The sequence below is a fragment of the Anolis sagrei genome, chromosome 9 (genome assembly GCF_037176765.1).
Source record: "Anolis sagrei isolate rAnoSag1 chromosome 9, rAnoSag1.mat, whole genome shotgun sequence".
In the NCBI taxonomy this organism is placed as follows: Eukaryota; Metazoa; Chordata; class Lepidosauria; order Squamata; family Dactyloidae; genus Anolis; species Anolis sagrei.
In genome coordinates, this window is record NC_090029.1 from 2340991 (window position 1) to 2368596 (window position 27606).

Here is a 27606-nt window from a genome sequence, read left to right on the forward strand (position 1 = left end):
GCCCAAGTTGGCCCAGGTATGTATATCTCTCTGTTATGCCAACCTTGGGGTTTCCTCCTCCTTCTTTAGCGGCGTAGAGCGTCTGCAGTGCGGACTCGGCCAAGGTCTTAGTCTGGTCCAGGAGGGTCATCTGCTGCTGGTGGCTCATCAGCTTGGACACCAAGCCCACCGCCGCCAGCACCAGTGGCTCAAAGTAGCTGGCCAGCTGGGTCACCTGAGAAGGATGGAATGAGAAGCCAGAAACTGTCACTGCAACAGAATCATGATTCGACTTACACACAACTCTCAGTGAAGGGGCTGGACTTTGGGGGTCTCTTTCCAATAGATCAGTGTTTTTCAACCTGCGGGTCAGGACCTCAGGAGGGGGTTCAGATCTTTTCCACACGTCCTGCTCTCGAGCCAGGCCTCATCGTCCCCCATTCTGTATCTTTGCATTTCATTTTCTCTGCCTAAGTGGAGTCTCTTGCATTTGTCCCTGTTGAACTCCATTTTGTTAGTTTTGGCCCATCATCTCTCTAATCTGTCAAGATCATTTTGAATTCTGCTCCTGTCCTCTTTTTGTGAGAAGACCGAGGCAAAGAAGGTATTAAGGAGTTCTGCCTTTTCCCTGTCAGCATTGCCCCATCTTCTCCTCGAAGAGGTCCTATTGTTTTTCCTTTTTCTACTGACATAAGAAAAGAAGCCCTTTTTATTGTTTTTAGTGTCCCTGGCAAGCCTGAGCTTGTTTTGTGCTTTAGCCTTGCGGACCTTTTCCCTACAGGTGTTGCCTATTTGTTTGAATTCTTCTTTGGTGATTTCTCCCTTTTTCCACTTCTTGTGCATGTCTCTTTTGTTTTTTAGCTCAGTTAGAAGTTCTTTGGACATCCATTCTGGCTTCTTTGCACTTGTCCTATTTTTTTCTCTTTGTTGGCACGGTTTGCAATTGCGCCTCGAGTATTTCACTCTTGAGAAATTCCCATCCATCTATAACTCCCTTGCCTTTTAGTATCTGTGTCCACAGAATGCTACTCAGTGTTTCCTTCATTTTTCGGAAATTGAAAAAAATCGAAAAAACCATCACTCATAAAAACACAGAAGGGATTTAAAAGCCAAAAAAATAAAAATTACATTATAATGCAAGCGCAAAACCACATATATACACATATGCACATATATACACCACAAGACACATATACACAGATTGGGCCACAGCAACGCGTGGCAGGGGACGGCTAGTAATGTATAAATATTAAAATAAATATAGCCTCCCTACTTTGCAGATTTTCACTTATTGCAGGTGGTCCTCGACCGTAACACCGGCGGTAAGTGAGGGACACTGTATTTCCAAGCCACAGTTGGATCCTAACCCAATAAATACAGAAGGCCAACAGAATGAGCCAATAAATGCTGCTATTGTTGCAATAAAGGCCACTTTCTTACCTTGTGTCCCAATTGGGCAGCCTCTCCTCGGGCGGCCGTAGCAATGGGGTCAATGAGGTGTCCGATTTCCTGGACGACGGAGGTCAGCTGCTCCTGCAAAGCCTGGCCAGCAAGGAAGAAGAACACAAAACACACAAGGGTAAGGCTTTCGTGATGGTTTATGATGGGAGGAAAGTGGTTTTGAATGTATTATTAGTATTATAATACAAACATTATAATAATTATTATAATACAAAACAGGAGCTTTTTTGTTGAGTTCCAGGGCCAGAGAAGCAGATGGCGGGAACAGAAGAACGGCCTGCCTCTGGGGAGCGTGCTTGCTCCATCCATGTTCAACATCAACACAAATGACCAGCCACTGCCAGAAGGGACAGAGAGCTTCATCTATGCTGATGATCGTGCCATCACCGCTCAAGCAGGGAGCTTTGAGATGGTAGAACAGAAGCTCTCTGAAGCTCTAGGTGCTCTTACTGCCTATTACAGGGAAAACCATCTGATCCCTAATCATATATCATATATATAGTATCACAAAGGACGACCACCTCACCCGCCTCATAGGAAACAGAAAATGCAAATATAATGACGACGGGAGAACAAAAACATGCAAAATATTGGAATTCCTGCAGCAGCAAAAGATGAATCGCTTCTCTGTCCCCATTGCATTTCCCTTTACACTTTGCACTCCAGGAACAGAACATAGTACAGTTAAAAAAAAGGCAAAAGGCAGAAGCTGCACATCGCAAGTGCCGAACCTGACTGAGCACATAGAAGATGGCTTTGAAAGGCAGCAGATCACAGGAGCTGTCTTCATAGACCTGTCCGCGGCTTATGAGACTGTGAACCACCATTGCCTCCTCCTGAGAAAAATGTATAATATCACAAAGGACGACCACCTCACCTGCCTCATAGGAAACCTGCTACAAAACAGGAGCTTCTTTGTTGAGTGCCGGGGCCAGAGAAGCAGAGGGTGGAAACAGAAGGACGGCCTGCCTCAGGGGAGCGTGCTTGCTCCATCAATGTTCAACATCTACACAAATGACCAGCCACTGCCAGAAGGGACAGAGAGATTCATCTATGCTGATGATCGTGCCATCACCGCTCAAGCAGGGAGCTTTGAGATGGTTGAACAGAAGCTCTCCGAAGCTCTACTGCCTCTTACAGGGGAAACCAGCTGATCCCTAATCCATCTAAAACACAGACATGTGCCTTTCACCTTAAGAACAGAGAAGCATCCCGAGCTCTGAAGATGATCACCTGGGAAGGAATCCCACTGGGGCATTGCAGCACACCCAAATACCTGGGAGGAGTCACTCTGGACCGTGCTCTGACCTACAAGAAGCACTGCCTGAACATCAAGCAAAAAGTGGGCGCTAGAAACAACATCATATGAAAGCTGACTGGCACAACCTGGGGATCACAACCAGACACAGTGAAGACATCTGCCCTTGCGCTGTGCTACTCTGCTGCTGAGTGTGCATGCCCAGTGTGGAACACATCTCACCACGCTAAAACAGTGGATGTGGCTCTTAATGAGACATGCCGCATTGTCTGCGCCCATTACCACTGGAGAAATTACACTGCTTAGCCGGTATTGCACCACCTGACATCCGTTGGGAAGTGGCAGCCAAGAGTGAAAGGACCAAGGCAGAGACATCTCCAGCTCATCCCTTGTTTGGGTATCAGCCAGCATGTCAATGACTGAAATCAAGACATAGTTTTCTAAGATCTACAGAGACACTCGCTGGAACACCTCAGCAAGCGAGAGTCCAAAAGTGGCAGGCTCCAACCCAGAATACCAAATGAGAGACTCCCTTCTTGGCACACAGTAGAAGACGGGGCGACTTGGAAGGCGCTGAACAGACTGCGCTCGGGCACCACGAGATGCAGAGCCAACCTTCAGAAATGGGGCCACAAAGTGGAATCCACGACATGCAAGTGCGGAGAAGAGCCAACCCCTGACCACCTGCTGCAATGCACCCTGAACCCCGCCACATGATGCACCATGAAGGACCTTCTTGCGGCAACACCAGAAGCACTCTAAGGGGACAGATACTGGTCAAAGGACATTTAATCCACTACCAAGCTTGCAAAATCTGTCCCCCCCCCCTTTTTCTTTTTAATCTCTGTGTTTGTTTTGCTCTGTTAGAATTGTAATATAATGGTATGGTTGCTGATGACACGCTAAATAAATAATTAAATTTATTATTATTATTGTGCAAGAATTCAAGAACAATAATAACACCATGTAACAGGTTGTTTGTTGCATATTATTACTATATTACTACATTATTATGATTATTATGTTTATTTATACCCCACTTTTCCTCTCCACTGGAAACCTCAGAAACATTATTATTATTATTATTATTATTATTATTATTATTATTACCCTGCTTTTTTCTCTCCACAAGGACTCAAAGGGATTATTATTATTATGTTTATTTATGCCCCACCTTTTCTCTCCACTAGAAGACTCAGAGACATTATTATTATTATTATTATGAGTAATATCCCGCTTTTTTTCTGAACAAGGAGATTCAAATAAACATTTATTATTATTATTATTATTATTATTATTATTATTATTATTATTCTGACACAAAAACACTGAATGACACAGCAAATGAGATATATATGGTGGATTTATTATTATTATTATTAATGATGTTTATGTATACACTTTTTTCTCTTCTCAAGAAAACTCAGATACAATTATTATTTTATTATGATTATTATCATTATTAGAAACACAACAAAATGAGTCCGCAGCAAACAAGATCACTCTGTTGGCTGTTGTATTGGATTATTATTATTATTATTAGAAACACAACAAAATGAGTCCGCAGCAAACAAGATCACTCTGCTGTCTGTTGTATTGGATTATTATTATTATTATTATTATTATTGTTATTATTATTAACACAACAAAATGACTCCGCAGCAAACAAGATCACTCTGCTGGCTGTTGTATTGGATTATTATTATTATTATTATTAACACAACAAAATGAGTCCGCAGCAAACAAGATCACTCTGCTGTCTGTTGTATTGGATTATTATTATTATTATTATTAACACAACAAAATGAGTCCGCAGCAAACAAGATCACTCTGCTGTCTGTTGTATTGGATTATTATTATTATTATTATTAACAAAACAAAATGACTCCGCAGCAAACAAGATCACTCTGCTGGCTGTTGTATTGGATTATTATTATTATTATTATTATTATTATTATTATTATTAACACAACAAAATGACTCCGCAGCAAACAAGATCACTCTGCTGGCTGTTATATTGGATCACACGTCAGGACACTTCCCAAGTGTCTAGGACCGTGTGATGTATCGGCAAATAATAATAACCATTATTATTATTATTATTATTATTATTACTACTATTATTATTATTATTTGAAACACAACAAGATGAGTCCATAGCAAACAAGATCACTCTTCTGGCTGTTGTATTGGATCACACGTCGGACACTTCCCAAGTCTCTAGGACTGTGTGATGTTGTATTATTATTATTATTATTATTATTATTATTATTATTATTTGAAACACAACAAGAGGAGTCCACAGCAGACAAGATCATTCTGCTGGCTCTTGTGTCGAATCACACATCGAACACTTCCCGATTAGGGTGGCCTTTTGCAGCTGGCAGGGGGTAATTTTGTCAGCGCCGATTGTGTTTAAGTGCAGGCCAAGGTCTTGAGGCACTGCACCCAGTGTGCCAATCACCACTGGGACCACCTTGACCGGCTTGTGCCAGAGTCTTTGCAGTTTGAACTTTACATCCTTGATTATTACTATTATTATTATTATTATTATTATTATTATTAGTATTATTTGAATCACAACAAGATGAGTCCACAGCAGACACTCTACTGGCTGTTGTATTGGATCACAGGTTGGGCACTTCCCAAGTTCCTTATTATTATTATTATTATTATTATTATTATTATTATTAGAAACACAAGATGAGTCCACAGCAGACAAGATCACTCTGCTTATTATTATTATTATTATTATTACTATTATTATTATTATTTGCAACACCACAAGATGAGTCCACAGCAGACACTCTGCTGGCTGTTGTATTGGATCAGACGTCGGACACTTCCCAAGTGTCTAGGACTGTGTGATGTTGTATTATTATTATTATTATTATTATTAATAATAATAATAATAATATTTGAAACACAACAAGATGAGTCCACAGCAGACAAGATCACTCTGCTGGCTCTTGTGTTGAATCACACATCGAACACTTCCCGATTAGGGTGGCCTTTTGCAGCTGGCAGGGAGTAATTTTGTCAGCGCCAATTGTGTTTAAGTGCAGGCCAAGGTCTTGAGGCACTGCACCCAGTGTGCCGATCACCACTGGGACCACCTTGACTGGCTTGTGACAGACTCTTTGCAGTTCGATCTTTACATCCTTGATTATTATTATTATTATTATTATTATTATTATTATTATTATTAGAAACACAACAAGATGAGTCCACAGCAGACACTCTGCTGGCTGTTGTATTGGATCCCACGTCGGGCACTTCCCAAGTGTCTAGGGAAGTTTTTCCCGCTGCAAGGAGACCCAAAGGTTTTGCAATGCATCCCAAGGAAGCCAATAGGAGATCCTTCACCGTCATCCCGCTTTCCCTTCTTCCTTGTCATTTTCCCTCCCGAGCCCCCTTAAAGTCTTTCTTTACCTCGACGGAGATGTCATCTCGTGCGGCCAGGTTCTGGCTGACGGCGGCCAGCGAGGCTTGTTCTATGTCTCGGATGCATTTGTTGATCCCGTCGATGGAGTGGTCGCATTCCCTTTGCCCCGGAGCCTTGTCTCTGAGAAAACAGAAAATGCAAAAGCAATGATGAGGGGAAAACAAAAACATGCAAAACGTTGGAATTGCCGCAGCAGCAAACCGGGAGCATTGCAAAAGACGAATCCTAACCAAACCACAAATGCCTACAGACCAATCTCCTGGTTGTGCCACCTCTACAAAGTTGTGGAGAGACTTATTTTGCATAGAATTAAGGAAAAAAATAGACCCCTGTCTGATCCCACAGCAAGCTGGCTTCAGGAAAGGCAAAAGCTGCACAATGCAAGTGCTGAACCTGACTCAGCACATAGAAGATGGCTTTGAAAGGCAGCAGATCACAGGAGCTGTCTTCAGAGACCTGTCAGCAGCCTATGAGACTGTGAACCACTGCCTCCTCCTGAGAAAAATGTATAGTATCACAAAGGACGACCACCTCACCCTCCTCATTGGAAACCTGCTACAAAACAGGAGCTTCTTTGTGGAGTTCCAGGGCCAGAGAAGCAGATGGCGGAAACAGAAGAACGGCCTGCCTCAGGGGAGCGTGCTCGCTCCATCCATGTTCAACATCCACACAAACGACCAGCCACTGCCAGAAGGGACAGAGAGCCTCATCTATGCTGATGATCGTGCCATCACCGCCCAAGCAGAGAGCTTTGAGATGGTAGAACAGAAGCTCTCCGAAGCTCTACTGCCTCTTACAGGGGAAACCAGCTGATCCCTAATCCATCTAAAACACAGACATGTGCTTTTCATCTCAAGAACAGAGAAGCATCCCGAGCTCTGAGGATGATTACCTGGGAAGGAAGGAATCCCATGGGAGCATTGCAGCGCACCCAAATACCTGGGAGGAGTCACTCTGGACCGTGCTCTGACCTACAAGAAGCACTGCCTGAACATCAAACAAAAAGTGGGTGCTAGAAACAATATCATACGAAAGCTGACTGGCACAACCTGGGGATCACAACCAGACACAGTGAAGACATCTGCCCTTGCGTTATGCTACTCTGCTGCTGAGTATGCATGCCCAGTGTGGAACACATCTCACCACGCTCAAACAGTGGATGTGGCTCTTAATGAGACATGCCGCATTATCACGGGGTGTCTGCGCCCTACACCACTGGAGAAATTACACTGCTTAGCCGGTATTGCACCACCTGACATCCGCCGGGAAGGAGCAGCCAATAGTGAAAGGACCAAGGCAGAGACACCTCCAGCTCATCCCCTGTTTGGGTATCAGCCAGCACGTCAACGACTTAAATCTAGGAATAGTTTTCTAAGATCTATAGAGACACTCGCTGGAACATCTCAGCAAGCAAGAGTCCAAAAGTGGCAGGCTCAAACCCGGCACCTCAATCTGTGGGTGATACCAGATGAGAGACTCCCCCCTGGGGACACAGACTTGGAAGGCGCTGATCAGACTGCGCTCTGGCCCCACGAGATGCAGAGCCAACCTCAAGAAATGGGGCTACAAAGTGGAATCCACGATATGCGAGTGCGGAGAAGAGCCAACCACTGACCACCTGCTGCAATGCACCCTGAGCCCTGCCACATGATGCACAAGGGAGGACCTTCTTGCGGCAACACCAGAGGCACTCCACATGGCCAGATACTGCTCAGAGGACATTTAATCAACTACCAAACTTGCAAACTTTGTGGGGTTTTTTTATCTGTTTGTTTGTTTTGTTCTGTTAGAAATGTAATACAATGGTCTGGTTGTGGACGACACGATAAATAAAGTTAAAAAACAAAACACTAGTAAAAATTATTTGGCTAGAATGGTTGGAAAGGAAAGCACTGAGGAACGGGGACCGGGAAACAGGCAGAGGGATCTCGGGAGGCGGACAAACAGACGGAGGGTCGGACCTGATGGAGGTGATGAGGCTCTTGATGGCTTCGGAGACGGTGTGGGAGTGTGCGGCCAAGACGGACCATGCGGAGGGGTCTTTGGGGTTGATGGCCAGGGAGCGGGCCGTCCGGATCAACCAGGAGGAGCTCTCCAGCATTGTCCGCGCCGAGGTCAGGAGGGGCTCCTGCGCATGCGAGCCCTGCAACAGAGAGAGAGAAAATATCAATCAGTATGTCCAGGTAACAACAACAATAATAATTGTTGCACCCCACGACAGGAAAAGCCCTCTGACTTTAAACATCACACAGTTGGATGGAAAACAATACTTTTATTGAAGAGTAGCTTGGGCACCCGGCGCTGCCCGAGTTATTTGAGAAAGGCATTGTGTGTCAAGGTTGGTCTTTATCAGTTATTTATGTGGCTCGCAGTGCTCTCAAGGAATTAGTGAAGGTACCGTGAGTCCCATCATCCATGGTCCATCCTCCTCCAAATTGCACCAGGATGTAGTGTGAGTCATGGGGACTTTGTATGCCAGGTTTGGTCTTGATCAGTCACTGGATGAGGGTCACAGCGGTCTCGGGAAGTGAGTGAAGTTACTTCAAGTCCCATCATCTCTGGTCCATCCTCCCCCCAACTGCACCAGGTTGTAGAGTGGGTCATGGGGGCTATGCATGCCAAGTTTGGTCTTGATCAGTCATTGGATGAGAGTCGTAGAGGTCTCGGGAAATGAGTGGAGGTACTCCCAAGTCCCATCATTCATGGTCCATCCTCCTCCAAAATGCAGTAGGGTGTAGAATGGGTCATGGGTGGTCTGTGTGCCAAGTTTGGTCTTTATTGGTCATTGTTGGGAGTCGCAGTGGTCATGGGGGGTCATGGGGGCTATGCGTGCCAAGTTTGGTCTTGATCAGTCATTGGATGAGAGTCATAGAGGTCTCGGGATATGGGTGGAGGTACTCCCAAGTCCCATCATTCATGGTCCATATCTCCTCCAACCTGCAGTAGGATGTAGAATGGGTCATGGGTGGTCTGTGTGCCAAGTTTGGTCTTTATTGGTCATTGTTGGGAGCCGCAGTGGTCTCTGGGAACCGAAGTGTTGGAAAGTACCACAAATTCCATCATCCATTGTCTGCTCTCCCCCAAACCTCACCAACATGTAAAAGGGGTCATGGGGGTTATGTGTTCCAAGTTTGGTCTTGTTCAATCATTGGATGAGGGTCACAGGGGTCCCGGAAAGCAAGTGGAGGTACTTCAAATCCCATCATCCATGGTCTGCCCTCCTCCAAACTGCAGTAAGATGTAGAGTGGGTCATGGGGGCTCAGTGTGCCAAGTTTGGTCTTTATCGGTCTTTGTTGTGGGTGGCGAAGGGGTTAAAAGTACTACAAATCCATCATCCTTTATCCTTCCTCCCCCATACCTCACCAGGACGTACAGGGGGCCATGGGGGTTATGTGTGTCAAGTTTGGTCCAGGTCTGCCGCTCTTGCAAGTCTCTGTGGTCTGCGAAAGTGAGACCCAATCAGAAAGCTGCCATATACACTTCTGCCCTTCCGCCCTCCGCATACATACATACAAACAAACATTCACTTTTATTATAGACTAGCTTGGGGACCCAGCGCTGCCCGGGTTATTTGAGAAAGGAATTGTGTATCAAGGTTGGTCTTTATCAGTTATTTATATGGCTCGCAGACTCTCAGGAAATTAGTGAAGGTACTGCGAGTCCCATCATCTGTGATCCATTCTCCTCCAAACTGCTCCAGGATGGAGAGTGGGTCATGGGAGTTTTGTGTGCCAAGTTTGGTCTTGATCGGTCATTAGACGAGTGTTGCAGCAATCTTGGGAAAAGAGTGGAGGTACTTGAAGTCTCATCATCCATACTCTGTTCTCCCCCAAACCTCACCAGTGTCAGTGTGGTTTCAGGAAGTGAGTGAAGGTACTGCAAGTCCCATCATCCATGGTCCATCCTCCTCCAAAATGCAGTAGGATGTAGAGTGGGTCATGGGGGCTCTGTGTGCCAAGTTTGGTCTTTATTGGTATTTGGATGAGTGTCTCTGTGGTTTCAGGAAGTGAGTGAAGGTACTGCAAGTCCCATCATCCATGGTCCATCCTCCTCCAAACTGCAGTAGGATGTAGAGTGGGTCATGAGGGCTATGTGTGCCAAGTTTGGTATGTATTGGTAATTTTTGACACAGCCTAAGGCCTTTTTCTCTCCTCTCTTGTCACCTCAGAATCTTGGAACTTTCAGGCTGGCCAATCAGAGACCATATGCAAATTTCCTTCCCTCATGTCCCTGCTTCTCTCATTAACCCTTTTCACCACCAGGGGGTCCTGTTGAGGTTGGCCAATCAGAGACCATATGCAAATAGCACCACAGTGGCAGCCAATCAGAAAGCTGCCACATACACATCCTCCAGATACCCACAAACACTCTCTTTTATTATATTTATAGATATAGATAATTAAAAGCAGTAAAAAAAGCACTTTAAAGAAATAAGTAAATCCAATTAGGTAGGAAGATAAGCAGGAACAAAGTAGACCAGGGTAATAGTCCAGCAAAGTCCATAAAAGCAAAGTCAAAACGTTCCAAATAAAATGCAAGACATCAGGAAACATGTATCCAAGGCATGAATATAGAAGCATAAAATCCAAGAAGCAAAACCATGAAACAAAGGCACTAAAAACATGAATTTTCCAAGCCAAGCTTCCATGAACAAGGACAAGATCTGTTGGAGTTTGGGGGGTGCGTAGCGGAAGGTTTGCTAGATCAACAGACACAGTACTCCAAAAATCAGGACTCTGCAGTCTTACAGTTGCAAAAGAAACTAAGTTTTACTAAGTACATATAAGACACGTCTTCGCACAGCGAGCCACAATCAGGAACTACAAAGCACAACACAACAGTTTCTGAACATCTGCTTATCTGACTTCTGGCTGAGACCAGATCCTCCCTCTTCTTCCCAGCCAAAGAACACGTTATCTCATTTCTGTCAAGGTTATATTTTCTCTGCCTCAGCCAGCATGTTTAATACACAAAAGAGCAGAATAGAATCCATCTTGAAACGCATCTTAATCCATCTTGAATTACATAGAAACACATTGAAAAAACACACATGCATGACTAAATAATCCTGACAAGATCTTGACTTGATTCCAAACGATGTTCATCGGACTACATTTCCTGTACTTGGGAGTTTTATCTCCTCGTTAGCTATGTCTCTAGTGCTCAGAAATTGGTTTCGCTTTAGCTGAGAATATCTTATCTTTCTCTCTCTGAGCCTAGCAGACCGCCGAAGCCACTGTTCGGTTCTCCTGTTTTTACTGAACTCCTCTCGTCTATCTATTTGCTCATTAATTTCTGCAGCTGGGCCAGGTGCCGAGCTGTTTTCATGTTCTCTATCATGGGAACTCTCTGGTAACAATTCAGAAAGCACACCATCATCCCCACACCCCTCAGGGACATTCTCATGGGAAACTACACTTTGAACAGGGATCTCCTGGTCATTCTCTTCATCAATATCACTGACCAAACGATGGCCATCTTGAAACTCATCTTGAAACTCATTGACATCACTCCCCACATCCAAAGCACCCCGATACTGAAACACAATCACAGGCTGAGCTCCAATAATAATAATAATAATAATAATAATAATAATTATTATTATTATTATTATTATTTTACTGTTTTGTGTCAGTAAATATTATAATGTAATAATATTAGTAGTATTATATTGTCTTATAATATATTATGTTATGTTATATTATATTATACTAGCTGTCCCCTGCCACGCGTTGCTGTGGCCCACATGGGGGTTGTATGTGGGAGGTTTGGCTCAATTTTATCGTTGGTAGGATTCAGAATGCTCTGTGATTGTAGGTGAACTATAAATTCCAGCAACTACAGCTTCCAAATGTCAAGATTCTATTTCCCCCAAACTCCACCAGTGTTCATATTTGGGCATGTTGAGTATCCGTGTATGGTCCAGATCCATCATTGTTTGAGTCCACAGTGATCTCTGGATAGAGGTGAACTACAACTCCAAAATCAAAGGCACTGTCCGCCAAATCCTTCCAGTATTTTCTCTTGGTCATGGAAGAACTGTGTGCCAAGTTTGGTTCAATTCCATCGTTGGTTGGGTTCAGCATGCTCTTTGATTGTAGATGAACTATAAATCCCAGCAACTACAACTCCCAAATGTCAAGATTCTATTTTCCACAAACTCCACCAGTGTTCACATTTGGGCATATTGAGTCTTCATGTAGAGTTTGGTCCAGATCCATCACTGTTTGAGTCCACAGTGATATCTGGATGTAGGTGAACTACAACTCCCAAACTCAAGGTCAATGCCCAACAAACCCTTGGTCGTGGGAGTCCTGTGTGCCAAGTTTGGTTCAATTCCATCGTTGGTGGGGTTCAGAATGCTCTTTGATTGTATGTGAACTATAAATCCCAGCAACTACAACTTCCAAATGACAAAATCATAATTTTTTGAGTGATGGTCACTCCTTGTGTAGTGAGATGTTTTGTTGCCAAATTTGGTGTGAATTCGTTCATTGGTTCTTTTGTTTTTAAGGCACTCATGACGCACAGAACATTTATATATATATATATTAGATTATATTATATTATTAGCATTGCACAATATTAGTGATATATATTAACATATTGTACTACACCACTATACTGCAATATTATTATTATTTTATTTATTCGTCGTGTCGGGGCAACCGGTCAATTGTATTACATTTCTAACAGAACAAAACAAACAAACAGACAAAATACAAAATTTGCGAGTTTGGTAGTTGATTAAATGTCCTTTGACATATATATTACTTTTAATATATAATAATATTACTTTTAATATATAATAAACAATTATTATATTATTATATATTATATTGCACTATATTCGTATTCCACAATATACCATATATATAATACACTACCACTATATTATACTATTAGTATTATATATTATATTTATGGTATATTTTCATTATATCTCTTCTATTTATTGCATTGTCTGCGGGAAGGTCTGTATATCATCATATACAATTATTGTTATTATTATTATTTTACTGTTTTGTGTCAGTAAATAATATATTATATTGCATTAGTAGTATTATATCTCTGGTTGGAGAGATATGTAATACAATGTTCTGGTTGCGGATGACACGATAAATAAAATAAATAGTAGTATTATATTGTCTTATAATATTATATTATGTTATATTATATTATTAGCATTGCACAATATTAGTGATATATATCACCATAGTGTACTATGCCACTATACTGCAATATTATTATTAATATTACTTTTAATATATAACAAACAATTATTATATTATTATATATTATTATATTGTACTATATTCGTATTCCACAAGATATATATAAAATACATGTCCAGCATATTATACTATTAGTATTATATATTATATTTATGGTATATTTTCATTATATCTATTCTACTTATTGTATTGTCTGCGGGAAGGTCTGTATACCATCATATACTACTACTATTATTATTATTATTATTATTATTATTATTATTTTATTGTTTTGTGTCAGTAAATAATATATTATATTGTATTAGTAGTATTATATTGTCTTATAATATTATATTATGTTATATTATATTATTAGCATTGCACAATATTAGTTATATATATTACCATATTGTACTATGCCACTCTACTGCAATATTATTATTATTAATATTACTTTTAATATATAACAAACAATTATTGTATTATTATATATTATTATATTAAACTATATTCGTAATTCACAAGATATACAGTATAATACACTACGGCGCTCCATGCAGTCATGCCGGCCACATGACCTTGGAGATGTCTACGGACAATGCTGGCTCTTCGGCTTAGAAATGGAGATGAGCACCACACCCCAGAGTCAGACATGACTGGACTTAATGTCAGGGGACTACCTTTACCTTTACCTTACTACCAGTATATATATACCACTACTAGTATTATATATTATATTAATGTGAAATATTCGTATTTCACAATATATATAACACACTACTAATATACCACTACTAGTATTACATATTATATTTATGGTATATTTTCATTATATCTATTATATTTATTGTATTGTCTGCGGGAAGGTCTGTATATCATCATATACAATTATTGTTATTATTATTATTATTATTAATCTGTAGCCCGTCCTATCTCCCCGAGGGGACTCAGGGTGGCTTCCAACAAATTCACACCCCCTGGAAGTGTCCTGGCTCAAGGCTGCGGGATCCTGGGAGTTGTAGTTTCCCAATTCCCTTCCCTGCCAAACGACAACTCCCAGGAATCTCTAGCCTTGAGCCATATGAGTTAAAGTTGCATTAGTTCTGCAGAATCGATGCACCCCACCAACTCAGGAAACGAGGGTCCGAATCCCAGCCACGGAATCCCACGTTTTGCCACTTGCCTCTGCGCTGATCTGGGCCGGGATGCTGACGAACTCGGGGTTCGATGCGAAAGCAGTCAGGTTTTCCACGGCTTCAATGAGCGGCGCGGTGGCGATCCGGCACTTGTTGCGGTTATCATCGGAGAAGTCGCCATCCAAGGCCTGGGCGAGGAAGGAACAATTAAAAGCGGGGATCGACCGGAGGAAAAAGGAGAGACAAAGCAAAGGAAAGAACAACAGCTAAGTAGACATCAACCAAGATCCTCATCACCTCCATCGGGTGCATCTATCACATAGAAGATGGCCTTGAAAGGCAGCAGATCACCGGAGCTGTCTTCATAGACCTGTCAGTGGCTTATGATACTGTCAACTACTGCCTCCTCCTGAGAAAAATGTATAGTATCACAAAGGACGACCATCTCACCCGCCTCATAGGAAAGCTGCTACCAAACAGGAGCTTTTTTGTTGAGTTCCAGGGCCAGAGAAGCAGATGGCGGAAACAGAAGTACGGCCTGCCTCAGGGGAGCGTGCTTGCTCCATCCATGTTCAACATCTACACAAATGAGCAGCCACTGCCAGAAAGGACAGAGAGTTTCATCTACGCTGATGATCGTGCCATCACCGCTCAAGCAGGGAGCTTTGAGATGGTTGAACAGAAGCTCTCCAAAGCTCTAGGTGCCCTTACTGCCTATTACAGGGAAAACCAGCTGATCCCTAATCATATATCATATATATACTATCACAAAGGACGACCACCTCACCCGCCTCGTAGGAAACCTGCTACAAAACAGGAGCTTCTTTATTGAGTTCCAGGGCCAGAGAAGCAGATGGCGGAAACAGAAGAACGGCCTGCCTCAGGGGAGCGTGCTTGCTCCATCCATGTTCAATATCTACACAAATGACCAGCCACTGCCAGAAGGGACAGAGAGCTTCATCTATGCTGATGATCGTGCCATCACCGCTCAAGCAGGGAGCTTTGAGGTGGTTGAACAGAAGCTCTCCAAAGCTCTAGGTGCTCTTACTGTCTATGACAGGGAAAACCAGCTGATTCCTAATCCATCTAAAACAAAGATATGTGCTTTTCAACTCAAGAACAGACAAGCAACCCGAGCTCTGAGAATCGCCTCGGAAGGGATCCCACTGAAGCATTGCAGCAAACCCATTACCTTGGAGGAGTCACTCTGGACCGTACTCTGACCTACAAGAAGCACTGCCTGAACATCAAGCAAAAAGTGGGCGCTAGAAACAATATCATACGAAAGCTGACTGGCACAACCTGGGGATCACAACCAGACACAGTGAAGACACCTGCCCTTGCACTATGCTACTCTGCTGCTGAGTACGCATGCCCAGTGTGGAACACATCTCACCACGCTAAAACAGTGGATGTGGCCCTTAATGAGACATACCGCATTATCACGGGGTTGTTTTCTATTTATCGTGTCATCAGCAACCAGACATTTGTATTACATTCTTAACAAATACAAACAAACAGGCAAAACACAGAATTTGCAAGCTTGAGTTGCAACTCCCAAACTCAAGGTCAATACCCACCAAACCCTTCCAGTGTTTTCCGCTGGTTATGGTAGTTCTGTGTGGCAAATTAGGTTCAAATCCATCGCTGGTGTTCAGAATGCTCTTTGATTTTAGGTGAACTATAAATCCCAGCAACTACAACTCCCAAATTACAAAATCAATCCTCCCTTAACCCCACTAGCATTTACATGTGGTTGCGTTGGGTATTTGTGCCCAGTTTGGTCCGGTGAATGAATATACATCTTGCATATCTGATATTTACATTATAGAATCATAGAATCAAAGAGTTGGAAGAGACCTCCTGGGCCATCCAGTCCAACCCCATTCTGCCAAGAAGCAGGAATATTGCATTCCAATCACCCCTGACAGATGGCCATCCAGCCTCTGTTTAAATCTTCCAAAGAAGGAGCCTCCACCACACTCCGGGGCAGAGAGTTCCACTGCTGAACGGCTCTCACAGTCAGGAAGTTATAGAATCATAGAATCAAAGAGTTGGAAGAGACCTCCTGGGCCATCCAGTCCAACCCCATTTTGCCAAGAAGCGGGAATGTTGCATTCAAATCACCCCTGACAGATGGCCATCCAGTCCCTGTTTCAAAGCTTCCATAGAAGGAGCCTCCACCACACTCCGGGGCAGAGAGTTCCACTGCTGAACGGCTCTCACAGTCAGGAAGTTCTTCCTCATGTTCAGATGGAATCTCCTCTGTTATCTTATGATTGATAATCTCCTCTGTTATCTTATGATTGATAACAGTAGGAAAATTGACTGTTATGAAGTAGCAGCAAAAACAATGTTATGGTTGGGGGTCACCACAACATGAGGGACTGGATTCAGGGGTCACGGCATTAGGAAGGTTGAGAACCACTGATCTAGAACCCATCAGAAGAGGCGGGCGATAAACAAAAAGTATTTTCATAACACTGTTCTACAAAATTTTCAGTTTTTCTCAGTTACGGAAACGAAATGTGCCGTTTCTTAATAAATTTAACATGCTGAATTCAAATATAATAATTAAATGTGTTAATTGGCTCTGGCTTTTATGCAACAGCTATTTCAATTTTCTCCACAATAGGTAATTCGTAGGGCTGGGTAACCATGGAAAAATTTGTTTCTAAACTCGATTCGTTTTTAAGGGGGTCCATCACGTTTCGTTTCTTTAAAGAATTCCAAAATTTTCCTTTTAAAATTTTCGAAATATACGAAATTCCGTAAATTTCGAATCGATTCGTTAATGGTGGACGCGATTGCGCAGTATGCTAAAAAAACCTGCAAATATGCTAAAAATATGCTAAAAACGCCTCCAAATGGGACAGGGGGAACTTCTGAAGCTTCCCTCTCCCTCTGTTGTTGACTGTTGGTGTGATAAAACAAACAACAACTATAAAACTTGCACCAGACATGCGAAAATAATTACGAAACAATTTCGAAACAATTACGAAATATATTGAAAAATTGTTTCGAATCTATTTAACTCCTCACACTATTCCAAAATGGCTCAATATCGGATCGTAAGCTAATTGAAATACGAATTAATAACGAATTACGAAATTAACGGACGAAACCGCCCAGCCCTAGTAATTCGTTAATATTATGATAATGCGCCTAACCTTACTGCATGTATATAAACCGTGAATATTTACTAAATTTTAGTCAAATTATATTGCCAATAGTTTATACATGAGAAATATTTATGTAATTAGTCTATTGTTTATGTTTGTGCAGCAAGAAACTCTACGAGTAGGCCTAATGCAGTTGAAAAGTCTGAAAGTTGAAATGTCGCTTGAATCGTGACTTTAGTTTCTATCCTGTTTGCTTCTCTGGACTTTTCTTTTGTATTCAAGGAAAGGATTCCCTCTTGCAATGCTCCAGCAGGAGTCTGACAGCATGGACGGAGTCCATTGGCCTTGATCTCTTTTTTCCATCGTGCTTTATTTACACACGTGCGAGGCATAACGACAGTCAAAAGAACAATGGAAAACGATGTTGAACGAGACTGTCTCAGTCTTCAACTGACTGACCCTCACCGTTCAAAAGTCTGGCCTTATAGAGGGCTTTCTGGCTTTTGCACACGGCACTCATACTGCGTCATCAAACTTTCTAGAGCAGGGGTCCTCAAACTTTTTAAACCGGGGGCCAGTTTACTGTCCCTCAGACCGATGGAGGGCCGGACTATAGGTTTATTTTTTTTAAATCAATTAAAAAATCCCTCTGCACATTGCAGATATCTTATTTTGCTGTGTGGAAGGGCCCTTCGAGGGAGGGGGTTCTTTCTCGCCCTCTTTAGGCAGTAATTCCAGGAGCAGAGAAGGGGAAATCTTCCTCTTTCTAGTCTGAACAAAATCTGGCTACCAGTATTTAAAAAACTCTAATTATAACTGTAAATAAAGAACAACACTCAAACACAGGGGAACTCCAGACAAGAAACAATCAGGGCCAGCTAATCACCTCTCCCTAAAAACTGTCAGGCTATGAAATGGTCATCAAGGTGGCCAATTGAAACATTCATACCTACCTCCAACAGACAAGAGTTCTTTCTCCCACCCTGCATCTTCCACAATTTTCCTGGTTAAAGGTTTTCTTCTGACATGAAGTCCAGTCGTGTCTGACTCTGGGGTGTGGTGCTCATCTGCATTCCTAAGTCGAAGAGCCGGTGTTGTCCATAGACACCTCCAAGGTCATGTGGCCAGCATGACTGCATGGAGCGCCAGGGCAGCCTCCCTTGGATGGCTCACGCTGTCCATGGGGCCCGATGGGCAGTGTGAGCCAGCCAAGGGAGGAGCAGGCCCGCGCAGCCTACTTGTGAGTAAAGCACCTTGTGAGATGCTTTACACGCGAGTAGACCACACGGAGCAGCCTCCCTTGGCTGGCTCACGCTGTCCATCGGGCCTGACGGATAGCGTGAGCCAGCCAACGGAGAGGCACTGTGTATGGGGGGGGCGCTCCTCCTTCGCGGGCCGGATTGGGGCCCTTGGAGGGCCGGAAGTGGCCCGCAGGCCGTAGTTTGGGGACTCCTGTTCTAGAGTATTCTAGAATCTTCCATAGTGTAAGTCGCAACATGCATTTTTTCAACCCTACGTGATCCCGTGATTGCTTATATCACAAAAACTAGAGCCAATATACATTTTTAAATGTCATTTTCGTTTTCAGCACCCCAAAATAATAAAAGAACAACTATTTTCAGTCCCGAAACTTTTTCTCCGTTGAACAGTGTAATCGTCATTATCTGCCCATCCCCGAGTGCCCTCCTCCTTCTCCTCTGACCTTGATGGTCTTGACCAGGTTGGCCGTGCTGTTGGCCACCTCTTTGGCCGACTGGACAAAGTGCCTCTTGGCCACCGGGTTGGACGTCTTGGAGGAGGCAATGCGGCAGGCGTTGCACAAGGCCGAGGTGTGCTTGGCCACAATGGTGGCCGCCGACAGGACCTGCAAAAGAAGACCGGGGGGGAAAAGTAGGGGGGTCAAAGCACGGAACCCCGTTTGGTAAGGTTCCAGCGTTCCGTTTCTTCTCTCTCACAAATGAAAGCCTTGAGCCTATAAGGAAGAAAAAGACTCAAGTTTGAAAACATGCAAAGGTGAGTAGATTGATAGGTACCGCTTCTGCGAGAAGGTCACAGTATTTATTTATTTATTTATTTATCGTGTCATCAGCAACCATTGTATTACAATTCTAACAGAGCAAAACAAACACAGAGATTAAAAAGAAAAAAAAAAGAAAGAAAGAAAGAAAACCCACACAGATTTTGCAAATTTGGTATTTGGTTAAATGTCCTTTGAGCAGTATCTGGCCACTTGGAGTGCCTCTGGGGTTGCCGCAAGAAGGTCCTCCATCGTGCATGTGGCAGGGCTCAGGGTGCATTGCAGCAGGTAGTCCGTGGTTTGTTCTTCTCCGCACTCGCATGCCGAGGATTCCACCCTGTAGCCCCATTTCTTAAGATTGGCTCTGCATCTCGTGGTGCCAGAGCGCAATCTGTTCAGCGCCTTCCAAGTCGCCCAGTCTTCTGAGTGCCCAGGGGTGAGTCTCTCATCTGGTATCACCCATGAATTGAGGTGCTGGGTTTGGGCCTGCCACTTTTGGACTCTCGCTTGCTGGGGTGTTCCAGCGAGTGTCTCTGTAGATCTAAGAAAACTATGTCTTGATTTAAGTCGTTGACGTGCTGGCTGATACCCAAACAAGGGATGAGCTGGAGATGTCTCTGCCTTGATCCTTTCACTATTGGCTGCTACTTCCCGGCGGATGTCAGGTGGTGCAATACCGGCTAAGCAGTGTAATTTCTCCAGTGGTGTAGGGCACAGACACCCCGTGATAATGCGGCATGTCTCATTAAGAGCCACATCTACTGTTTTAGTGTGGTGAGATGTGTTCCACACTGGGCATGCATACTCAGCAGCAGAGTAGCATAGCGCAAGGGCAGATGTCTTCACTGTGTCTGGTTGTGATCCCCAGGTTGTGCCAGTCAGCTTTCGTATGATGTTGTTTCTAGCGCCCACTTTTTGTTTGATGTTCAGGCAGTGCTTGTTGTAGGTCAGAGCACGGTCCAGAGTGACTCCCAGGTATTTGGGTGCGCTGCAATGCTCCAGTGGGATTCCTTCATGTAGTCATGCTGGCCACGTGACCTTAGAGACAGACAATGTCGGCACTTCAGCTGAGAAATGGAGATAAGCACCAGGGTTTTAAAAATTCATGCTGATGATTAGTTTAGAAAAAAAGTATTTTGAAGTTGTTGTGGTTGTTGTTGTGTTGGTATTTATTTATTTCAAGCTTTTGTAACCCGGTCTTCTCAACCTCCGAAGAGGGACTCAGGCCGGCTAACAGCAGAGAGTTAAAATACAATAAGATAAACCACAGTAAACATCATAATACAATAGTACTGTACAGGTGCAAACCCAACAATAGACAGGGTATAGGGATTTTATCTTTAAAGATCCCACCGCTGCCACCAATTGTACAGGTGCAAACCCAACAATATAGAAACAAGAAAGTATGTATGTGTATTTTATAAGACTCTCAAGGAAGTGATATAAATTAGGATTATATGTACTCTAATGGAGTAAATTGTCTAGACTTTATAGCATTTAACAGTAATGTTATCAGCACATTATAAGTAAATGTCTTGTCAACATAGAGAAATGAACAGTAGACTAAAGATAATAAAGTCCATCCTTTCCTGGAGTCGGATTTCAGTGAAGGAATTCAACAGTCTTTTGGCAACACAGTCTTAAGGAGTACTTCTTAGGCAACAGAGTCTTCCTTAGGTAACAAAATTTCTACAAGGTCTCCCGGTATGTTCTCCTTGTTTCGAAAAATTATCTTCTTCAGGTATGTGATAACAGACTACATCCTGAAGAAGATAATTTTTCGAAACAAGGAGAACATACCGGGAGACCTTGTAGAAATTTTGTTACCTAAGGAAGACTCTGTTGCCTAAGAAGTACTCCTTAAGACTGTGTTGCCAAAAGACTGTTGAATTCCTTCACTGAAATCCGACTCCAGGAAAGGATGGACTTTATTATCTTTAGTCTACTGTTCATTTCTCTATGTTGACAAGATAATCTACATTTACTTATAATGTGCTGATAACATTACTGTTAAATGCTATAAAGTCTAGACAATTTACTCCATTAGAGTACATATAATCCTGATTTATATTACTTCCTTGAGAGTCTTATAAAATACACATACATACTTTCTTGTTTCTATGTTACTATAGATATTTGTGCATTGTTTACTTATTTGCAAACCCAACAATAGACAGTAGGCTTGGGCGATCAAGAAAAAAATTGGTTCTAAACTCGTTTCGTTTCTAGGGTGCACTAGCGTTTCGAAATTCTGAGGACTTCTGAAATTTAAGATTTCAAAATTTCGAAATTTCCGAAATTTCGTAAATTACGAATCAATTCGTTAATGGCGGACGCGATTGCGCAATATGCTAAAAAAACCTCCAAACGGGACAGGGGAACTTCTGAAGCTTCCCTCTCCCTCTGTTGTTGACTGTTGGTGTGATAAAACAAACAACAACTATATTATATTATATTATATTATATTATATTATATTATATTATATTATAATATTATATTGTATATATTATACTATTATATATTATATTATTATAATATTATTATATTATATATTATTATAATATAATATATATATAATATAATATAATAATTTATTATATTATATTATATATATTATATTATTATAATATTATATTATTGTATATTATATTATTATTTATTTATTTATTTACCTTACTTATATCCTGCTGTTCTCAGCCCGAAGGCGACTCACAGCGGTTCACAACAAATACGAACAGCAAAAATTCAGTGCTACAGTATAGAAACAGTTAACAACCTAACACATTACACAATTAATAAAGTTACTACAATACCCATTCACTGTCGTCTCGTCATCAAAAACATGTTCCAGATTCGTCATCCATTGTTCCATTCCAGTGTTCATTAACCAATCATTGCACTCATTATTCGAACGCCTGCTCAAACAGCCAGGTCTTCACTTTTTTGCGGAATACCATTAGAGATGGTGCTAGTCTAATGTCCGTAGGAAGGGGGTTCCACAGCCGAGGAGCCACCACCGAGAAGGCCCTATCTCTCGTCCCCGCCAGCCGAGCTTGAGAAGCAGGCGGGATGGAGAGCAGGGTCTCCCCGGAAGATCTCAAAGTCCTGGTGGGTTCATAGGCAGAGATGCGGTCAGATAGGTAGCTTGGGCCGGAACCGTTTAGGGCTTTAAAGGCCAACGCCAGCACTTTGAATTCAGCCCGGTAGCAGATCGGTAGCCAGTGGAGTTGGCGCAACAGGGGGGTTGTATGCTCCCTGCGCTCCGCTCCTGTTAAGATCATGGCTGCCGAGCGTTGGACTAGTTGGAGCTTCCGAGCTGTCTTCAAAGGCAACCCCACATAGAGAGCGTTGCAGTAGTCTAAACGGGATGTAACCAGAGCGTGGACTACCGTGGCCAAGTCAGACTTCCCAAGGTACGGGCGCAGCTGGCGCACAAGCTTTAGCTGTGCAAATGCTCCCCTGGTCACCACTGAGATCTGGGGTTCCAGGCTCAGCGATGAGTCCAGGGTCACACCCAAGCTGCAAACCTGCGTCTTCAGGGGGAGTGTGACCCCATCCAACACAGGCTGTAACCCTAGGCCCTGTTTGGCCTTGCGACTGACCAGGAGGACCTCTGTCTTGTCTGGATTCAATTTCAATTTGTTCGCCCTCATCCAGACCGTCACAGCGGTCAAGCACCGGTTCAGGACCTGGATATTATATTATATATTATATATTATATAATATATTATTATATTATATTATAATGTACAATTATAATATAATATAATAATCATATAGTAATATAATATAGAATATAATAATATAATATAATATACAATACAATGCACCAGACATACGGAAATAATTACGAAATAATGACGAAATAATGACGAAAATTGGAAAAAATTGTTTCGATTCTTAATTACTCCTCACACTATTCCTGCATGGCTCGATATTGGATTGTAAGCTAATTTAAATACGAATCAATAACGAATAACGAAATTAACGAACTGGATCGCCCAAGCCTAATAGACAGGGTATAGGGATTTTATCTTTAAAGATCCCACCGCTGTCACCAATTGTACAGGACGCACGCACCAAATGTACACGTGTGGATTATTATGGAGGGAATTAATCTCAGGCTCAATTGTTGATAAGAATATGTTATAGAGGAGGCCAATTATAATTTGTAATTTAAGGTAACTGCCACCAACGTGAGGTATTTGAGGTACCACTGATGAGATCTGGCTCTACAGACGCAATTAATGGAGATGAGTCGGTCTTCAACAAAAAATAACAAGTTTATTGTGTACAAAGCGTATGTTGTAGGCTGTTAAATAACTTATAGTACTTTGAATAATACTTGGTTTGTAATTCAGTCCACTCTTCTAGATGACACAGCTCGTGATTAACTTTTACTGAGGTGAAGCACTTTGGTGAACAATGTTTCCTAATATGAATAGCCTTCCAATTTGATCTTTCCTTGATCAAATCCCTGATCTCTAGTCCTTCCTCGTCTAGGGATCTTAACAAGCTTCCTTTAGCCTACTTTAACTAAAGAAACTGGTCAGGTTTCTCCCTTCAACCCTCTTAGACTGAAAAACCTCCAGCTATTCACACACACCTCTCTCCCAGGCTTTTCAAGCCTCCACTCTCACACACTGACTCCAACTGCCCCTTTTCCAAAGACGCACATAACTTCTCCTCCTTGGCTCCGCCCACTTCTCAATCTCCTGAGCTAGCCTGCCTGGTTTCCTTGGCAACGCTTACTGTGGATTCAAACCAGATAACTCTAGTTTTAGCTACTGTTACAAAACACAAACATATACTCTAACAGTTAAACATATACATAGTATCAATGACTTCTGCACAAATACAAAAATACATTAAAATACAATTATACAACTTACAAAAGGTCAGTTCGTCAGAATAAATCATAAATTCCTCGCCATCTATCCGTGTGGTCAGCAGTTATTGACTCACGTCATCATTCTGCAAATGCAGTATTCCAAAGCCAGCTTTTTGGTCTATGAAAAGTCAGGAGGGAAGGGGCAGATCTAATCTCCATCGGGAGGGAGTTCCAGAGCCAAGGGGCCACCACTGAGAAGGCCCTGTGCGTCGTTCCAACCAATCGCGATTGCGACGGAGGTGGGACCGAGAGCAGGGCCCCTCCAGAAGATCTTAATAACCTTGATGGTTCATAGGGGAGAATCCGTTCGGACAGGTAAACTGGGCCGGAGTCGTTTAGGGATTTATAGATCAAATAAACAAAGGTGGGCTTACCTGGGAGGGGCTGCTGGCCGGATCGACCAGGTTCTGGCAGGCCATTTGGATGGCTTGGTTGGCCCTGGCAAACTGGATGGGGTCCACCAGGCCCTGCTGGCCCGCCTGGCTGTTGGGGTCCGAGACCCCCACCAGGAACGCCGCCTACACAGGGAACAATTATGATTGTTATTGTTTACCATATAATTTGTACAACAAAGGTATGGAGAAGGGCACAACCACTTAACGTCTTCTTCCATTGTTCTCTAATACAAAAAAAAGTTTCTATTACAGTAGAGTCTCGCTTATCCGACCTTCGCTTATCCGACCTTCCGTCTTTTCCAGCATTTCCCCTTCCGTTAAAGGAGGATAAAGAACAGGAACAATAAGAAGAAGAGGAAGATAATGAAGAAGATGCAGGACAAGGAGAAGATGAAGAGAAAGACAACAAAGATGAAGAGAAAGAAGAGATAGAAAAAGGAGAGAAAGAGAAGGAAAGAGAGCCCAGTTGAGGTGTCCAACCATCACCCAAGTCAAAAAAGAGCCCAGCTGAAGTGTCTAACCATCACCCAAGTCAAAAAAGAGCCCAGTTGAGGTGTCTAACCATTACCCAAGTAAAAAAAAAGAGCCCAGTTGAGGTGTTCAACCACCAACCAAGTCAAAAAAAGAGCCCGGTTGAGGTGACCAACCACCAGCCAAGTCAAAAAAGAGCCCGGTTGAGGTGTCCAACCATCACCCAAGTCAAAAAAGAGCCCGGTTGAGGTGTCCAACCATCACCCAAGTCAAAAAAGAGCCCGGTTGAGGTGTCCAACCATCACCCAAGTCAAAAAAGAGCCCAGTTGAGGTGTCCAACCATCACCCAAGTAAAAAAAGAGCCCAGTTGAGGTGTCCAACCATCACCCAAGTCAAAAAAGAGCCCAGTTGAGGTGTCTAACCATCACCCAAGTCAAAAAAGAGCCCAGTTGAGGTGTCCAACCATCACCCAAGTCAAAAAAGAGCCCGGTTGAGGTGTCCAACAATCACCCAAGTAAAAAAAGAGCCCAGTTGAGGTGTCCAACCATCAACCAAGTCGAAAAAGAGCCCAGTTGAGGTGTCCAACCATCACCCAAGTCAAAAAAGAGCCCAGTTGAGGTGTCCAACCATCACCCAAGTCAAAAAAGAGCCCAGTTGAGGTGTCCAACCATCACCCAAGTCAAAAAAGAGCCCAGTTGAGGTGTCCAACCATCACCCAAGTCAAAAAAGAGCCCAGTTGAGGTGTCCAACCATCACCCAAGTCAAAAAAGAGCCCAGTTGAGGTGTCCAACCATCACCCAAGTCAAAAAAGAGCCCAGTTGAGATGTCCAACCATCACCCAAGTCAAATAAGAGCCCAGTTGAGGTGTCCAACCATCACCCAAGTCAAAAAAGAGCCCAGTTGAGATGTCCAACCATCACCCAAGTCAAAAAAGAGCCCAGTTGAGGTGTCCAACCATCACCCAAGTCAAAAAAGAGCCCAGTTGAGATGTCCAACCATCACCCAAGTCAAATAAGAGCCCAGTTGAGGTGTCCAACCATCACCCAAGTCAAAAAAGAGTCCAGTTCAGGTGTCCAACCATCACCCAAGTCAAAAAAGAGCCCAGTTGAGGTGTCCAACCATCACCCAAGTCAAAAAAGAGCCCAGTTGAGATGTCCAACCATCACCCAAGTCAAATAAGAGCCCAGTTGAGGTGTCCAACCATCACCCAAGTCAAAAAAGAGTCCAGTTCAGGTGTCCAACCATCACCCAAGTCAAAAAAGAGCCCAGTTGAGGTGTCCAACCATCACCCAAGTCAAAAAAGAGCCCGGTTGAGGTGTCCAACAATCACCCAAGTAAAAAAAGAGCCCGGTTGAGGTGTCCAACAATCACCCAAGTAAAAAAAGAGCCCAGTTGAGATGTCCAACCATCACCCAAGTCAAATAAGAGCCCAGTTGAGATGTCCAACCATCACCCAAGTCAAAAAAGAGCCCAGTTGAGGTGTCCAACCATCACCCAAGTCAAAAAAGAGCCCAGTTGAGGTGTCCAACCATCACCCAAGTCAAAAAAGAGCCCAGTTGAGGTGTGCAACCATCACCCAAGTCAAAAAAGAGCCCAGTTGAGGTGTCCAACCATCACCCAAGTCAAAAAAGAGCCCAGTTGAGGTGTCCAACCATCACCCAAGTCAAAAAAGAGCCCAGTTGAGGTGTCCAACCATCACCCAAGTCAAAAAAGAGCCCAGTTGAGGTGTCCAACCATCACCCAAGTCAAAAAAGAGCCCAGTTGAGGTGTCCAACCATCACCCAAGTCAAAAAAGAGCCCAGTTGAGATGTCCAACCATCACCCAAGTCAAAAAAGAGCCCAGTTGAGGTGTCCAACCATCACCCAAGTCAAAAAAGAGCCCAGTTGAGATGTCCAACCATCACCCAAGTCAAAAAAGAGCCCAGTTGAGGTGTCCAACCATCACCCAAGTCAAAAAAGAGCCCAGTTGAGATGTCCAACCATCACCCAAGTCAAATAAGAGCCCAGTTGAGGTGTCCAACCATCACCCAAGTCAAAAAAGAGTCCAGTTGAGATGTCCAACCATCACCCAAGTCAAAAAAGAGCCCAGTTGAGGTGTCCAACCATCACCCAAGTCAAAAAAGAGCCCAGTTGAGATGTCCAACCATCACCCAAGTCAAAAAAGAGCCCAGTTGAGGTGTCCAACCATCACCCAAGTCAAAAAAGAGCCCAGTTG

General features: G+C 43.0%; 1 protein-coding gene across 3 annotated transcripts in view; it reads right to left on the reverse strand.

Annotated features, from left to right (window-relative positions):
• Positions 1 to 27606, reverse strand: part of TLN2 (talin 2) — a 242376-nt gene that overhangs the window by 46599 nt on the left and 168171 nt on the right. For all 3 annotated transcript variants that reach the window (XM_067471232.1, XM_067471233.1, XM_067471234.1), the window contains 7 exons: positions 24900 to 25043; positions 19319 to 19480; positions 14542 to 14682; positions 8105 to 8286; positions 6131 to 6263; positions 1420 to 1521; positions 44 to 214 (listed from right to left, as the gene is read on the reverse strand). In XM_067471232.1, coding sequence (XP_067327333.1) covers positions 44 to 214; positions 1420 to 1521; positions 6131 to 6263; positions 8105 to 8286; positions 14542 to 14682; positions 19319 to 19480; positions 24900 to 25043 — 1035 coding nt within the window. The remainder of the gene's footprint in view (positions 1 to 43; positions 215 to 1419; positions 1522 to 6130; positions 6264 to 8104; positions 8287 to 14541; positions 14683 to 19318; positions 19481 to 24899; positions 25044 to 27606) is intronic.